This window comes from Dermacentor albipictus, chromosome 7 (assembly GCF_038994185.2).
Source record: "Dermacentor albipictus isolate Rhodes 1998 colony chromosome 7, USDA_Dalb.pri_finalv2, whole genome shotgun sequence".
Taxonomy (NCBI): domain Eukaryota; kingdom Metazoa; phylum Arthropoda; class Arachnida; order Ixodida; family Ixodidae; genus Dermacentor; species Dermacentor albipictus.
This window is the reverse complement of record NC_091827.1, coordinates 56,288,139-56,306,045: the sequence shown is the minus strand read 5'-3', so window position 1 is coordinate 56,306,045 and position 17,907 is coordinate 56,288,139. Positions and strand designations below refer to the sequence as shown.

At 45.4% G+C, this 17,907-nt stretch overlaps 1 protein-coding gene across 4 annotated transcripts in view; it reads left to right on the top strand.

Moving 5' to 3' along the window:
• Positions 1 to 7,203, top strand: part of Gnpat (dihydroxyacetone phosphate acyltransferase) — a 40,593-nt gene extending 33,390 nt beyond the window's left edge. For all 4 annotated transcript variants that reach the window (XM_065438356.1, XM_065438352.1, XM_065438354.1 and 1 more), the window contains exon 14: positions 4,104 to 7,203. In XM_065438356.1, coding sequence (XP_065294428.1) covers positions 4,104 to 4,168 — 65 coding nt within the window. In that variant the 3' untranslated portion in view covers positions 4,169 to 7,203. The remainder of the gene's footprint in view (positions 1 to 4,103) is intronic.
• Positions 7,204 to 17,907: the final 10,704 nt, after the last annotated feature.

Sequence of the window (17,907 nt, the reverse complement as noted above, 5' to 3'; positions counted from 1 at the left end):
TTTTTGAAGCAGCGCGGTGCCCTTGCTTTGCCGATCACAAAGGGCTGGAGCTTTTGAGAGCCATCCATGTTAGCAGCGAGCAGAACGCTCACGCGGACTTTGCTCATCTTGCCCCCGTGACACGTGGTGCCCCGGACGTCGAGCGTCTTGCTGGGCAGCATCTGCCAAAACAACCCGGTCTCGTCGGCGTTGAAGATTTCCGCGGGTGAAAACTTCGCGCAAATTTCCGGCCATTCCTTCGAAATCCACTGCTGGATAGCCTGGCTGATGACGGCTCCGCTTTCCCCAGAAATGGTTTTGCCAACTATCTTATGGCGGTTCTTAAACCTCTGCAGCCACCCTGTGTTGTCGGCGAAGTTGTCATCACCGAGTGCAGCGGGAAACCATTTAGCTTTAGCCGTTAGCATTGGGCCATCTACCGGAATGTTCTTAGCCCGCACCTCTAAAAACCACGCATAGAGGGCCTTTTCAACTTTCTCGTGGGCAGGAGCGCGCACACGACAAGCTCCCGACGTTCGTTGCTCCGCCGCTTTCGACTTTATGTCCGCCTTGTTTTTTAACAAGGTGCTTAGAGTGCTCCGAGGAATCCCGAAGTCATCTGCCACCATCGCACTTTTCTCGCCCGCCTCAACACGCTGAATGGCTTTCAGCTTTGTCGCAAAGTCCAGGTTCTTGCGCTTTTTGACGCTGCTTGTGCTTGCTGCGGCCATTGCTTCCGCGTCAGCTCACCACGATCCAGTCACACGTGTCGTGAGACGCACGCAAAACAATAATGAACACGAAACACAAGAACGCGCACAAAACACAAGAATTCACGTGCGCAGCCTCCGCCAACAAAGCGCTCGCGATGGCCACCTCCGAGGGCGACAGCGACGTACGAAAGGCACGAGCGGTGGTTGGCTGAGCCAAGCAATAAGAAAAAAAAAAAGGAAAAAGGAGGAGGCCGCCGGCGCCTTCGTTCCTGGCTACGCGGGGGAAGGATGAGAGACATTGGGAGAGAGAGAGAGAGAAAAAAAAAGGAAGGCAGTTCCGCGGAGAGCGGGCGCAGCGGGAGTACAGTCCGAGCCTCTCTCGCTCTCGCATTTTCCGAGCCTTTCGGGGGAGGCGCGGAGCTTGCGGGTGCAGCGAGTGCCGAGATCGCGCGGTGTTCTATATATCCAATGGCGGGTAAAAATATTGTTCGATATAAACGTACGAATTTCTATACTTTAACACAGAATTTTCAAGGGGATAATTTACAAGTTCGATACAGACAATAATTCGATATATGTGGGTTCGATATATCCGTGTTCGACTGTACAAACAAAAGGATGTAATGACGATGTCTCATTGCATTACTGTTGCTGAAGTCATGTTGAAAGAAGTTTGTAATGAATTTCCCAAATTGCACCGCGAGGTTGAATTGGCTGCTTTTACCAACTTTTATGAAAACAAACACGATTTATCAGCCCAGCCAACTGAACTATTCTCATCAACCGTAGGTACTGGCTGGTGCCCAGTTCTTGCGTGCTTTTAAAGAAAAGGTCACCTTTATTGCTCCATTCTACTTGCTTTTCTCTGCTTTGACTTCCTGGGGTTCTCAGACAGATTTGCAAGCTAGACGTCTGACCATACGAAAAAAATTTATGCATTCTCACGGCACTGCAAGAACACACTGTAGACATGTACTACACACCAACCCATTTGCGATCCATTTGGAGCTTATGAGCACAAATGCGTATTGTCGCTGTGGCTTGAGGAATCGTCTAGTTTTATTGTACATATTTCGGGTGGTCGCACATCACTATGACAGCGCGCTGGCAAAGAGGTAAAATGTCATTTCTGACTCCGCGTTGAGATTCATTGACTGCGGCTCGAGGTGCCTTCTTCCCACACTAAGTGAAGCTTCACAGAACCGAATTTTTGTGATAGCTGGCACACGGTGCAGAACAGTACACACGTAGAGCTGGCCTACATGCGACCATGGAATGGTTTGGTGTGTTTGGTGTGCTTGGTGTGTTTGCCGCTTCTTTCCGATCTTCCCGGATGAAGTGTCAACTGGCCGGTGCACGGTGCCGAGGGCAGCAAAATGCATGCATTCTGCGTAACACTGTGTGAGCACGTGTATTGTAATACACCTGTGCAAATGTGAACCTCGAACGTGCTCTGCTTAAATAAGTTCGTGCTGTCGTGAGTACTGCAGGAAACAAGCAACAGTTGAGCAACATGAGTTTTAATATGCACAAAAGCAAGTTGTTACTGAAGGCGAAGTTCTAAAACCAGGATTACGCATTCTTGAATAATGTACGTTCTACCTGCCACAAATGCGCCATGCGCTGTCAAAAGCAGGAATAACTGGCCTGCAGGACATTCATTGTACAGATTCTGAAATGCATCGGTTTCGGCCTAGGACGGCACCTTAGCATGATTCTGTCGAAGAGGGCAAAATTTCTTTTGGATATTCCTTCACCCATTTCTATTGCCATGGCGTGGTACATTGTGTGCAGCGTTGCATGCGCGTTTATTTCACGAGCATTAGTTCCTCTTGTCCCACCTGGCCACAGCAACATCCGGCAGAGCACGGTCCAAATAACACAGCGCAACAAAACACGGAGACTAACGGAAACCTGCCCGTACAATGCCTTTGCCACAATACAAAACCTGCGGAGCAACATGTTTGAGCACACAGAACCATAACAAAGCCGCCATTGTGGCCCGAAAGCATGGCTGCTACAACAAAAGAAAGAAAGAAAACAGGCGAACCTACCATGTCACTTCCTCCACACTTTTCTCCTAATGCGTTGAGGGGGTAGGATCTCCTCAGTTTTTTCCTTCCTCCATGGGGATATACTGTTGCAAACTGATATTTCAGACATGTATTTTTTTTAACATGCTCAAATATGTTGACTGTCTCATAGCACCGCAACATGAGTAGGTGTGCAGCGGTGATAGAAATTTTGAATTTTGAATGCTGTGTGGTGCTTAACTTGATTTCTCAGAAATTTTGTGTAGCTGCCAAGATGTGAACATAGTAGAATCTTGTTCAAACCTTGTGGAAAAGAGTTGTGAGAAAATATGTACAAGGTCAATCGGTTTATCCATGTGGTCGAATTAACAAACAGTGCCAAAATAAACTGATTCAAATCTCTTTTTTTTATTGCTTGAACTAGTCTGTAATTTCGTTTAGTTTCCTGTTCTTAAAGCGCAACTCAACCAGCATGCTGCGAAGTACGCCGACATGTTTAAATGCTGCCTCGGCATTGGTCATGACATGAAACAGGCAGGAATGGATGGTTTCATGGGCGAAAGATGCGCCGGCTGCTAAAAGTTATAGATCAAACAGCTTCACACCTAGGGAAGCAGTTGTGGCGGGTGTTTATTTTTTCTGTTTTCAAGCTTTTAGTGGCCACTGCATTTATGAGGGAGTGCCAGTGGGTGTCGGGTTATGAAAATGGTGTACTTTCGTGTTTGAATTACTGTGTTTTCCTTCCATAGGGATGTACAGTTTCCCGCTGGGACTTGCCAGTGCATTCAAATTAAGCCAGAAGTTGTAATAACTGAGGTCAGATTAATAGCAGTCAACTGGAGGTTCATGTGTGTGGCACTTCCATGTAATCATTATGTTGTATTTTGTGACGTAGTATAATGTTACAAATTGCATCACTTACTGTACATGATGCATGCCAACATCGTTTTGTCATGTGGTACACCATCTTTTCAATTGTGAATGTGAACAGAGAGAGAAAGTTCCTAGCCTTCATACCATTGCCTACTAACTGTGATATGGACTATGATAGGAAGTGTTTTGCTTCGCTGAGCATTGAACAGTTGATGTTCAATTGGTGATTTGCCCGGTGCAACATTGAAGCTTGCTGCAAAACTGCGGCTTAGATTGTGCTGTCATTAAGTGGTCCTGCAACGCTTCATGAACATGGTAACAGCATGCCTTGGGCAATACTTTCGTAAACATTTGAGCCAGTTTTTATCCTTGTACATGCAGCAGGGAGCTTAGAACATGCAGATCGTCAACTTTACTGTTCGGAAAAATCAAGTTAAGGCATTGTGGCATTCACTGCAGACAGAAATGATACTGGGAATAACTCATGGCCTTTGCTTCCATGCAGATGTTTTCCTCTCCGTGGCCTCAAGGTCGTCAAGAAACGCGGAGCTCTGCCAAGCCAAGCTGTAGCCAGGAGAAGCTGCAGCCTATTTATTTCCTTCCTGTAGAGACAAGGGGCATTGTGATATATGAACACCTAGGCATCGTGTGCTGCAGTCAGTCTGTATAGCTTAAATATGAGCATCTTTACGAGTCACAGGATGTAATTTTACACTCTTTGTGCTTCTTTTGCACAGTTGCACTGTTAGTGTTGACTGCACTTATACATTTGTTTTTATGTCTCTTCTTTTCCATTTCTACATTGAGATTTAGCAATGTGGGGCTTTTGCTTCATTGTTATGTTTTGATGACATTTGGTGGCACTTACGTGCGACATTATGTGAAATGCAACATAACATGATTTTTGTGACAGCGTGATGGGGTGATTTCCCAGTAGTCTGCAACTAACAATGTCCTTGTATTCATTCCATGTTAATGGCTTAAGACCATTGTCTTCTGCATATTGAATACCACTGTGGCATTATTTGGTGTTGTGTCAGTGGGCGGTGAGTCTTTAATGTTGTGTGTTCACTTAATTGAAGCTGCTTTGACTAATCAGTATGCATGCAAATTATGCAAGGCCACTGGTTTCACTGCTATACGTTTAGAAGTATTGCTGACCGAGCCCTAAAGTTTGTATGCAGAGAGTGAAGCCATAAAACATTGAGCAGTAGAAAACTTTTCAGGGATGTTTTATGGGTAAGAGTGCTGGCGCTGGTTGAGGTGGTACCGATCTTAGAAGAACAATAATAAAAACGCGCACCTCGTAAAGACAGGGTCTTGCCTCGGTGTGTTGAGGTCACACTGATTACAACGTGCACTTTCCGCGTTGAAGCAATTTCGAAAGTTTGTCATTTACAAAATACTTGTGACGAAGTGCTGCCTGTGTTCTTAACTTAATTTTGCAAAGGTAGAATGCTTCCTTTATTTGACAGTTGTCCTTTTTCACATTTATGCCAAGCAACAAGCGTGACTTATCACACTGTTTACCGCAATACAGCTGACTCGCAATAATTCAAGCTTGAATAATTTAAAATTTAGGCAATTCATACCAAATAGAATATATTGGTTGGCCTCCAACATTCTCATGGCATATTACAGCCACATCATTACGTTGAAGCTTTCAACTTTAACGTTAATTTGTTCCCACTACAGAGGAAAAGTGCCAAGACAGCTGATAAAAAAACATTCATACGGTATGAATTTGTCAAAATAATGCCCACATCTGTCGATCAGGCAGCTGTGTATGTGGACAGATGTTACTATGAGATCGCGTAGCGCAATCAGACCCACTTAAAACAGTATTAAAGTGCCAAGAAAATCTGATTGTTATAACTGATAATTCTTACTACTGGGTTGCATGAAAAAGAGCAAGGGGGACAAGCATCCAAACATTTTAATCACACAGGCAAAAAGTGCAGTTGAAGCCACCTAGAGCACGGCCGGCTTTAATGAGCCCCTCACTAGTCCACACAGCAAGTTTTGGTTATACGCTGGAAGTGTCTGCGTGTCCCCTAAGGAGTGTTCTGCCTGAAGAATTTTTCAAAATACTTCATGAATAGCAAAGATAGAAACATTTGAAGTGCCGCAAATCCATGCTTTCAGGAAGTGAGCATGACCACCAACCTAGACACTCTCTGCGCTTGCATCATCTCGTCTCCGCGAGCAAAATTCCTTCCCTGCGTTCTCCCATGCTGGAGCCGGACGATTGCGCGACGAATACGTCACGGGCCCCGCCTTCTTCTTTTTTTCTCGTGTTTTTGCTGCCTGGTGCACTTCCGGTGATGATCTCACGCACGAGCTGTCGTATTTGTCTCGTTTCGCGCAGCAAACGATTTTGCACGCTCAGCACGAGAACATCTGATTGGCAGTATAAGTCAGTGGCACAATTGTGAGCACTGAAGCAGGCACGAGAGGATGAAAGAGCATGATCATGGTGCTGGAACATGGTAGAAAATGACAGTGGCTTTGTTCTTTGCACATGCGACTGCACGACGTGGGAATAAGCTCACGAAATGAAAAGACCTCTCTCTTGTTACAGTACCAAGCAAAACAAAAACATGCAGACAGTCTGTTTGTATGTTTTATTATTTCTCTAAACCTTAGGTCGTGTATTGAAACATAATTGATGTTGCCTTGAATAATGCTTGAAGTCATGTCACTGTGAGCGATGCCACAGCACGGCCATGTATGTAGGCGCACTTGTGCGATTGATGACTCTCTGGCTGGAAGTGCTGCGCCCACGAGCAGAAGGGCAAACGGCGTTTGGTTTGTAATTTAAGCTCTTTCCACGGTGTGTAGGTATGTAATACTTAGCAGACACAATCGTTAGCGTGCATTGTATGAACTGTGCTTGTCAGCTCAATATGGCCAGACCTGGTGAGGGGCCCTTTAACAATGAGCAGCTTTTGTGTGCTCTATGATGAAATAAACCACTTACTACAGTGCTCCCACGCTGCATTATCGGTTGTAACAGTTAAATCTGGTGACTGGATGTGTGCGCAGAAAGGAAAAATGGTTGGCATGAGGACCATGTTATGGTTAAACCGGTTTAACCATAAGAAAATGGTAAAAAACGATCAAAACCGGTTTTATAAATGGGTTCGACTGTACTATGTTTCTGTCGCCTGCAGTGTGTGCTATCCATAGAAGCAGAACTGTGCATTTTTTGTTAATGGCAGTATAATAGCTGCCAATTCAGTTTGGGGCCGTACTTTATCCATCTGTATGTAATTCAAGTTTCTCATAATTCAGATGATAACGTATAGTCCCGGTGAGTTTGAATTATTGATACTTGACTTGTGTCGTCACATGCTTTTGTTATGCATTCGAATCGGCCCTTGTCACAAACACCACAAATTAAGGTATTGTTGTCTGCCTAGTTACATCACTACGAAGTTGCAATTTGGATGTGTCCTTGTAATGTAATTTTGGTGTTTTTGTGTAGCCAGCAAAGAAAGCGTTTCATTAGCGACAGTCTTTCATTGTCCTGTGGTGTGGTTGTTGTCCTTGTGAAAGCGCATAGACAACATTAAATGGGTCCCTAGTGGCCTTTGTTGTTTTGTTCCTTGTGTTATGAACAACCTCATTTAGTGAGTGAGTGAGTATTGACCTGACAGGTGTTTAATATATCCGCTTTTGAAACGTGCTTGTCATTTATGACTTTGAACAGATAGAACTGGTTAGCCTAGCAGGAAAACATTTTGTGAGCAGGATGCTAGGATTATTCTGGTTGCAAACACGGTGTGCGTTCAAGAAAGTTCAGCGAGTCGGTTGAGGAGAGCTTCGCGATGGTTTTTGTGCTGCGCGAGAGCCAGCTTGTGACAGGGTGGTCAATGTCAAATATAAATGCAGTGCAATGTGTCAGAGCCCCGAATTTGCATTGAAATGTAATGATGAATGATTTGATGAATGATGATGAATGATGAGATAACCCCTGGACTGATTTTAGGTAATTTTGTTGCATTTGAGAAAGTTAAATTCTGGTGACTGTTAGAAGGGTAATTTCGACTTAGGGCCTGAATTTTGTTAAAATAATTTGAAAGAATTGGACAAGCTTGCAAAAAATAGATGCATGAAGTTTATAAGTTAATAGCTCTTCATCAAGAACAGATGTTGCGGTTCTGTAAATGGCATCCATTAGATCATTCAAGGCAGACAAATTCTATATGTCTATATCTTATGTGAATTTGTTACATTGTACCCGCAATGGTTGCTCAGTGGCTATAATGTTGGGTTACTGAGCATGAGGTCGCAGGATCGAATCCTGGCCACAGTGGCCGCATGTCGATAGGGGCGAAATGTGAAAACACCTGTGTACTTAGCTTTAGGCGCACATTAAAGAACCCCAGATGGTCCAGAGTTCTCCACTACAGCGTGCATCATAACCATACAGTGGTTTTGGCATGTAAAACCCCATAATTTAATTTTGTTGTTGTGACATTGTGTACAAGGGCGCTGCAAAAGCTGTATTTCCATATTACTGAATCTTTTTTAGATTCATGTGTAACATATCAATTTTGTCCACTTTAGATTTACTATCATATGCAATTCACAGAATTATGATATCATTTTTTATTGCTGAGTTATAGAATTGTAAACTTGATAGTTTCGTTTTCTGAAAATTTTGTATATTTGGCAATTTTTACTAAAAAATTGACAACCTATATCGAAAGTTCAAAACCAACAGCCACTAGATTTTGAGTTTTTCTTTTAAATGCAACAAGCCTCGTCAAATTTGGTGTAGTGTTTGCCGAGAAAAACGAATTCTCCTTTTGCATGTATTTAGATACGACTACCCGAGCTAAAGCTTCCTCTTAACTCACACCCATATTTGCCATAGTGGTCCGTCTGTTATTATTAAGTCTGTTTTGCATGGAATTTGGAATTGTGGAGGGCTGCGTGATAAATTTATTCGGCGCTCATAAAACGCGCTGGTACACGCTTCCGAGCGCTGGAATATCTAATTAATTAAAGAAGCCGTGATTAAACCTAACACTTTGAATTTATCCTATGCATACCCGATAAAATGCACCTTATTTGAGTCAAATATAAACCTAATGTAACATAGAGTTCCCTCGTGGCACTGAGAAATGTTACGTCTTTTGCAACATCATGTGTTCAAGCACTTGACAAAAGAATTTTACAAAAGGTTTTATAAAATCTGTATCTAATACACAAGTATACAACTTGGCGCACAATTTTGCCATAGAGTTCCACCCATGTTCGCTAAATTTCATTATTGTGGAATGTCTGGTTATAGCGGGGCAGTGGACGGCCTTTCACTCCTCTCGTAAGACACTGATAACGCTCGAAAGCACATGAATAAGTAATGCATTGCACACGCCGTAAGTGACCCAAACGCTTTTAATTTTGTCTACCTATACGTGATAACGTGTCTCTTATTCTTGCCAGATGTAAACTTCGTGGAGTGAGTAGTTTCTTCGGCACACTGGAAAACATAGCAAGGAACGACCGTATAGCCCTTTCGAGCGCTTGCCAAAATAATTTTTCACAGAAGCTGTATTGGATCCACATGCATTTAGCATTGTACACTAGTTGCAATAGTGTTCCCCCTATGGTCGCCGAGTTTGATCTTGGTGGCATTTTGTAGTTGTGCGAGGGCGGGAGGCTGAATTCTGTGCCGCTCATAAAACAGACTCGTAAAACTCTAGAGTACTTGCATACGCAATTAATTGCAATAGCTGCAATAAACCCACACACTTTAAACTTTGTCTGCGTTTTACCCATAATGTATCCCTTACTATCGCTATATGTAAACAAGCGGTATGGTTTAGTTCACCAAGAACACTGGAGAAACCAGCTACACGCCTTGTATAACGAATGAAAGTAGGGATACAGTAATACAGTAAACGAGGATACAGTAATTGTTTGCAACACTTCTATTCAGACAAAACGTAAAAGTTTAATCGAATTGGAAGCTTATTGACGCTTTACAAGACAAGATTGTCTTCTTGGGGTGGCCTTATGACTCTGGAGAGGAGTGCGGATAACGTCGGTATGACAGTCTGGTACGTTTGTGTAAGGAACTTTCCACAAATGCTGTAATGAACGTACACAGATTAAACATATATTGTTGGTAACTCAACATGCTTTTATATCAACGATATATAAACAACATGCACATAGAAGACCTTTAACCTCTTAACCTCACCAGGCCCCATGGCAAATTTTGGTTATACGGTGGAAGTTGTTACGTGTCCTCCAGGGAGCGTTCTGCCGCAATAATTTTTCAAATCGGCTCGTTAATAGCTGCGGAAATATTTCAGTGCCGCGAACCCATGATTTCAGCAGGCGGGCTCCACTGCCAAGCAAGACGCTCTCTTCACTCGCCCCGTCTAGCCTACGCAAGCGTAAAACCCCTTAAACTCCGTAAAGTAATGCCACGCTTTGAAGAATGCCGCCTCCTCCTCGCGCGCTCTGGCCGAGGCTGACGCCGCGTCGCTATTGGCCTTATAGCATCACGTGGGCCCTCGCGCCGTCCATCCACGCCATTTTCGCTCGAGAAGCGTCTACAGAGTGACGAGGAGCGCATGTTGGCGCCGTTGCTACGCTCGAGCAGTGTAGGCGGCGCCACGGTCGAGGAGGGAGCGTAAAAGAGAGGACAAACGAGGAGGAGTGAAGGCGGAGGAGGAGAGTGTCAGTACTTTACGAAGTTTAAGGGGTTTTACGCAAGCGAAATTCCTTCCCTGCGTTCTCCCATACCCCGGACCTCGAGGATTGCGTGACGCATACGCCACAGCAGTTCACTTTTTTTTCCTCGTCGCTTTTTTTTTTTCGGTGCTACGCACTTCCGTCGACGATGTCGCGTGCGAGCTGTAACATGTCTCGTTCGCGCAGCGTACGATTTTGCGCGCTGTGCACAAGGAAACATGACGCGGTATAATTCAGTGTACACGAATACTGAGGCAGAACAAGTGGATCGCAGAGCATGATCACGCGCTGGAACACGGTAGAAAATGGCGCCGTTTCGGTACCTGCGCACGTGGCCGCACGACCGTGGGAACAAGCAGACTAAGCGGAAGTACATTTCTCTTGCTTCGGTGCGAAGTAAAACAAAAAAAAAAACACTCGCATATTCCGTTTGCGTGTTTTATTATTTTCATAAACTTCAATTCGTCAATTCAAGCAACAGATATTGCACAGATAACAGATGTTGTGAATAGTTCTCGAAGTCACGTGTCACCACGAGCGACGTCGCACTGCGGACACGACTACGTAGGCGCAGGGGCACAACTACGTCACCGTCCGGCTTGGAGCGTGGCAGCCGGGTGGAGAAGGAAAAACGGCGTTCGGCTTTAAATTTCAGATCTTTCCGTGGTGCGTAGCGATGTAATACTTTGCAGACACGATCGTTATCGCGCAATATACGCTCTGCGCGTGTCAGCTCAAAATGACCAGACCTGGCGAGGGGCCCTTTAAAGGGACACTAAAGGCATATACTAAGTCATCGTGGACTGTTTAAATACCATTCCAGAAACCTCGCAACGCTTGTTTCGTACAAAGACTTGCTTTACAAGAAAATTGCATCTGACGGGTCTGAATATCTTTTTCGAAATTCAAATCTCCCGCCACCCAGCCGAGGAGTGGTGACATCACGCACGCCATCACCACTCTTTGCTGCCTGCCGTCGGTGAGTAAAACGGGGCCCGACAGACGGCGGTACCGAGCCGCTTCAGCTAGAGTCACTGGCTTCAGCTGCTTCTATGTCAAGTTGAGTAGACCTTTCGGGCATCTCGTGACATGACGCGGAAGTTGAATTCTTTGCTACTTGCAGTTTGTGCGAGTTTCATGAGCCAGCAAAACGAGCGCAGCACTACGCGATAACGAAACTATTGAAAGACGAAAACGTGGGCAGAGCGGAGTCCAGAAAAACGAAACTTTTCGACCGCCCGCGTCGTTGTCAAGGGTAATTTCAAGTTCTTTTTTTTTTCTAAAAATGAAATAGAACTGGACATGTAGCATTTTATTTCGTCTTATAATACAATGCAAAGATGTTTTTCGCGAGGAGTAGTTGCGTACTAGTGACAGAATTTAACTGAGGAGTGGTTTCGTCATCGGGCTAGTACTTGAATAACCTGGGGGAGTCTGATCGTGCCCTGCACTTACCTCTCTTTCTCGAGTACAAGGCTCTGTTCGCGATAATATTGGTGCCGTAGAGTTCCTCGAGCACCAATCTATCACTTTAGCTTGACTTAATATTTGCCTTTAATGTCCCCTTCACGTACATGGGACACATATGTTCCTGAATGTAAACCACGCCTCGATAAATACTGTCACGAGCTCTGTCATGAACCACGGCTGTCGCGCAGACAACCAGGTGGAAGAAAGAAGAGGACGATGTTAGCCAAGCTGCCTTGGGACCGCGCTCGAAACGGGCCTATACACCAGATTCATCTAGTTCCGCATTAAACACCTCGTGTGTAACATTACGTTAAATAAGTGCGAGAACTGCCTCTAGAAACCTAGTGAGTGCAATTGCTGAACTAGGTAGCTTGCATTACCGAAATATTTTATGGCGGTTGACAACTCTATTGGAAAATGCTGACTAAAAGTTGGTGCAGTCACACTGTTGTGTCGGCAGCGGTAGGCAAGTGGGGGGCCCCCGGCCAGCGAACGCGCGTGAGCACCCCCGCAGTGAAGGAGACACGGAGCTGACTGCTCCCGATGAAAACCGGGACGAAGACTCAGCCGACCCGCGGCCGTTTATTGCTAATAAAGGCTTCGCAAGCCAGATGACACCTCCTGATTGGTCCAAGCTCGTCACAGGACAGAAGGGGGGTGCGCCATCTAGCTAAACAACTACAAAACATGTACGATTACACAGAGATCTGACAGGGGGCGACACTATACTACACACACCACAAATGGGTACTTGGCAGTCGACGAATTAAGCACTTGTTTTACAAATGTTATTGCGATAGAAATTATATGGGCACTCCAGGCGCGTTGTTGCCGTTGGTGTCGCCGTCGCCGTGATGTTCCGCATAAAGTCCAAGGGCGATAACACTGTCGCGCATTATGCTGTATGCGCGAGTGAAAATACGCGAGGGGAGCCGACGATCGGGGGCGGCTCAATCTGGCGCGCTCCAGGGAGGAAGGCGGGGAGCAAGAGCGCCGTCTTCTGTCGCACGAAAGGCCGTGGTGGGATGGGACGGGAGGGTGGCCTCATTGTGTTCCGGCAGCAACTGTGTGTTTCGCGACCGTGCGCAAGGGTAACTGACGATCGCGGCTCATTCTCGCGCGCCATATGTGGAGGAAAGTGGGAGGCAGCGCGGGAGGGAGTGGGGACGGCTTCGACTCCGCCAGCAAGTGCGCACTTTCCACGGCCGCTATGGTGTTGGGCTGCTGAGCACGAGGTCGCGGGATCGAATCCCGGCCACGGCGGCCGCATTTCGATGGAGGCGAAATGCGAAAACACCCGTGTGCTTAGATTTAGGTGCACGTTAAAGAACCCCAGGTGGTCAAAACTTCCGGAGTCCTCCACTACGGCGTGCCTCATAATCAGAAAGTGGTTTTGGCACGTAAAACCCCAAATATTATTATTATTTCCACGGCCGCGTGCGGTCGCGGGCTATCTTGAAAGGGATCGGCAGACGGCTCGTACCTTTGTGCAAGCTGTGTCCTCGCCGCTCTTGCGTTGAAGCGATAGGCAAGGTCCCCTTCGCTCACTGCTGCTGCCGCGTTTGCCGAGACCAGGCGTTTTGACAGCGAGTGTAAAGTGTTCATGTTTGCTTGTGCTTGCCGACACCATGCTCGTTGATTCAGTTAGTAAGCGAATGTTTACAAGTTTATGCAGTCCCAACTTGCAAAAGTAAGTTTAATATCTTGGGTCCAAATACAACCCGTATCAGCTATTAAGCTGATAAAAACGTATACTACACTTTCTCCCGCGTCGGCCATGTCTGCATTCGCACGGCCCTCTTTTTGTCGGCGTTCCAGGCGCTTGCGTATTTTCTTTCCTTCCGCTCTCCGGGGTGGCGGTTCCATCGAAACGTCACGCGTGTCTATTTTAACGCGACAGCGTTATGGAGCTCGTGTCGCAGAAAAGCCAGCGTCGTCGGCGTAGGCTGTAAGCGAAACATCCAGGAAGACAATTAATAAATAAAAACAACTTGCAAGATGGGCTGGGTGGCAATCGAACCAGTGTCTCCGGAGTGTGAGACGGAGACGCTACCACTCAGCCATGAGTTCTTTTTTTTTCTTTATTACATGGAAAAGAAAACTTAAAGTGTATTACAAAGTGGACACAACTACACACTTAAAACTCAGGCAAACACACACATGCATCCAACAAGTGCATCCAGTCTAGCGGAGGTTCCTGCACAGCGTACACACTTCTTACATACGCAGCACTTTCGCGAAAGAAGGATTTTGTGGCCATGAGTTCGATGGCTAAAAGCGCGACAAAAGCGCCTCTAGTGAATGCGGTGTTGCCTTAGAAACGTGCCGTAGAAAGTTATACGGCGGTGTATATCGTTAATTATGAGCATGTAAATTACAGAAGTCGCATTTAAACGAGTAGCGAAGTACGTTTCCGCTACATTTCTTCTGCGCTTGGCGCACACGCAGATCCATCTTGCGGCAAACACAGAAGACCCCCTCCTCGCAATGTACGGCGCTGCCCCGACAGGTGGCACGCCACTCGCCCACTTGTCCCCTTTGTCTCGACAAGAGCATGCCGAGCGAATGAGTGGGTGGTGCTAAAGGGGTGCGATAATGCTACCGCGTTCCACTTTTGAAGGCGATCGCTTAAGCGTCCTCCGATTCCTCCTGCTCTGCGGGGCACTGGTCCCGTCGTCCACGCGAACGTATTTAAACACACACACACACACACACACACACACACACACACACACACACACACACACACACACACACACACACACACACACACACACACACACACACACACACACATATATATATATATATATATATATATGCGAGAGAGAGAGAGAGAGAGAGAGAGAGAGAGAGAGAGAGAGAGACGCTTGCATTTTCGCGCGTGATCGCACTTTGCGCTGCCACTGGGCGTCGTGCAACCGGCGCACCCAAAGAGGTTTAAAAACAGTCTAGTAAAGACAGTATTTTTTAGCGAGTTCCCGCCACTTTTTCTTACCAAATACATTTCGAGCCTCTTATCGGTCAACACTTCTCATAAAGCTCCGCAACTGGCGCATTACTGCGCGGCTGTTACACGTTAATTCCAGGCAGGTAACGCCACCTGCCGGATTTGTATGCAACCTCAATGTTTGCTGTTTCATCATAACGTGCCCTAGCTGTCGGTGTAATGTGACATTGTTGTCGATGTTTTTTCTGTACGTCAAATCAAGTCCATACGTATTTCTGGGACTGAGTCTGTTGAAATAAACCAATGGAACAGGCTGACTTCAGGAAGGGATACTCTACAGTGGATCACATTCATGTCATTAATCAGGTTATCGAGAAATCCGCAGAGTACAATAAGCCTCTCTATACGGCTTTCTTAGATTACGAAAAGGCATTTGATTCAGTAGAGATACCAGCAGTCATAGAGGCACTACGTAATCAAAGAGTAGAGACAGCTTACGTAAATACCTCGGAAAATATCTACAGAGGTGCCACAGCTACCTTAATTCGAAACAAGAAAAGCAGGAAGATACTTATAAACAAAGGGGTCAGACAGGGAGACAACCTCTCCAATGCTATCCACTGCGTGCTTGGAAGAAGTATCCAAGCTATTAAACAGGGAAGGCTTAGGAGTAAGGATCGGCGGCAAATATCTCAGCAACCTTCGGTTTGCCGATGACATTGTTCTATTCAGCAACAATGCAGACGAATTACAACAAGTGATTGAGGGCCTTAACAGAGAGAGTGTGAGAGTGGGGTTGAAGATGGATATGCAGAAGGCAAAGATAATGATAAATAGCCGGGCAAGGGAACAAGAGTTCAAGATCGCCAGTCAGCCTCTAGAGTCTGTGAAGGAGTATGTTTACCTTGGTCAAACAATCACAAGGAACCCTGATCATGAGAAGGACATTATTAGAAAAAGAAATGGGTTGGATCGCATACGGCAGACATTATCAGCTCCTGACCTTGTGAGCCTACCATTATCGTTGAAAAGGAAGGTGTAAAATCAGTGCATTTTACCAGTGCTGACATATGGGGCAGAGACCTGGAAACTGACAAAGAAGCTTGAGAACAAGTTAAGGACCGCGCAAAGAGCGATGCAACGAAGATTGCTAGGCATAACGTTAAGAGACAGAAAGAAATCGGTTTGGATTAGAGAGCAAACGGGTATAGCCGATATTCTAATTGACATTAGGAGAAAAAAAAAATGGAGCTGGGCAGGTCATGTAATGCGCCAGTTAGATAACCGTTGGAGCATTAGGGTTACAGAATGGGTAGCAAGAGAAGGGAAGCGCTGTCAAGGACGGCAGAAGACAAGGTGGAGTGATAAAATTAGGAAATTCGCGGGCGCTAGTTTGAATCGGTTGGCGCAGGACAGGGCTAATTGGAGATCGCAGGGAGAGGCCTTCGTCCTGCCGTGGACATGAAACGGGCTGATGATGATGATGATGATGGTGGTGATTATGAAGGCGTTGATGATGATGAAATAGATCAATTCAACAGCCTCTTATCGTGGACTGATTTCAGATCAGGTGGATCAGGAGGTGCCGCCTAAATGTGTGGGCCGATATGTACTACGGAGACCACTGGTCGCCAAATATACATCGATACGTGTATTATTACACATATTATCATAACATATTAATAAATACGCACACATAAAATTGGATGACAGCAGGGTTCAAACAGGGGACCCATAGCACAGCAGCCCGGTGCTATAATCGTTAGAAGGACGCATGCCCCAGCAGGCGGTAAGCATTTTTCGAGTGCAGCCAGTGCACGTTGAGGCCCGTGGAGCGTTTCCTTTATTTAAACCTTAGATTTCTTATACAGGGTGTTTCACGTAACTTGAACCAAGGATTTTAAAAAGTGGTTTACCGCACATGAATGAAACCAAAGGCATTTGGTTTGCCGTCATGTGGCGCTCCTTAGCGTATCGAGCTCAATTGTTTAATTAACTACGATCAATTATGCAAGAAAAATAATATTCACTTTAGGGTCAAGTGCGTTTCGTTACGTTGTAGAGGACATTCGAAAACGACCGATCCATTTTTTTATGGCAACGTACATGCAGCGTAGTGATCTTTTCCGGCGTTTATCGAAAGCCCGCGAAATATTAAAGAAATTTTGACCGATTCTAATGGAATTTGTTGCATTAGAGAAAAAGTTAGACTCTAGTCATTGTTGGAAGCGGAATTTCGATTTATGACTTGAATTTTGTTAAAAAGATTTTCAAAAGTTCGAACCTCTGAAAAAAATAGAAGCAGAAAGTTTAGAAATCAATAACTCTGCATCAAGAAGAGACATCGCGGCTCTGTAAACGGCATCCACTAGATCATTGAAAGCGGACAAATTTATTATGTCATTAGAGACTTTTAGCGTGTCCGCTATTCCGGCAAACTGGGGTGGTTTGGGCGGATTACCGGATGTTCGGGGGCGTAAACGTGGGCGGCCGGAGTGGTGAAGCCGCCTGGTGGTGTAGAGCTCAATCAGACAAACACAAAGCTAAAATTGCAGTAACCTACTTTATTCTGCTTCACTGCTGGTGCAAATTTCGGCAGTGTCGTAATTGTGTTCACAATTACGCCGCTGTCGAAAACCTACACCCCAGCTAAGAAGAATAGTTATTAGCTCTGTGTTTAGGTGGTTGAGCTTTGCGCCACCAGCTGGCGCCACAAATCTGGCCGCTCACGTTTACGCCCCTGACCATCCGGTAATCCGGCCAAACCGCCCCAGTTTGCCGGAATAGCGGACACGCTAAAAGTCTCTATTTTGTATCTTACGTGAATTTGTTACGTTGTGTACAAGATTTTAGCAAAAGCTGTATTTTCATATCATTAAATTTATTGAGATTCATGTGTAACATACCAATTTTGTCCGCTTTAGATGCACTATTATATGGAATTCACAGAATTGTGATATCATTTCTCTTTGCTGAGTTACGCAGTTGTAAACTTCATAGTTTCGTTTTCTGAATATTTTCGATTTTTGCCACTTTTTAATACGAAATTGCCAATCTAAATGAAAAATCCGAAACCAACCGTCACTAGATTTTAAGTTGTTCTTTTAAATGCAACAAACCTCGTCAAATTTGGTGCAGTGGTTGCCGAGAAAAACGAATTCTCCTTTTGAATTCG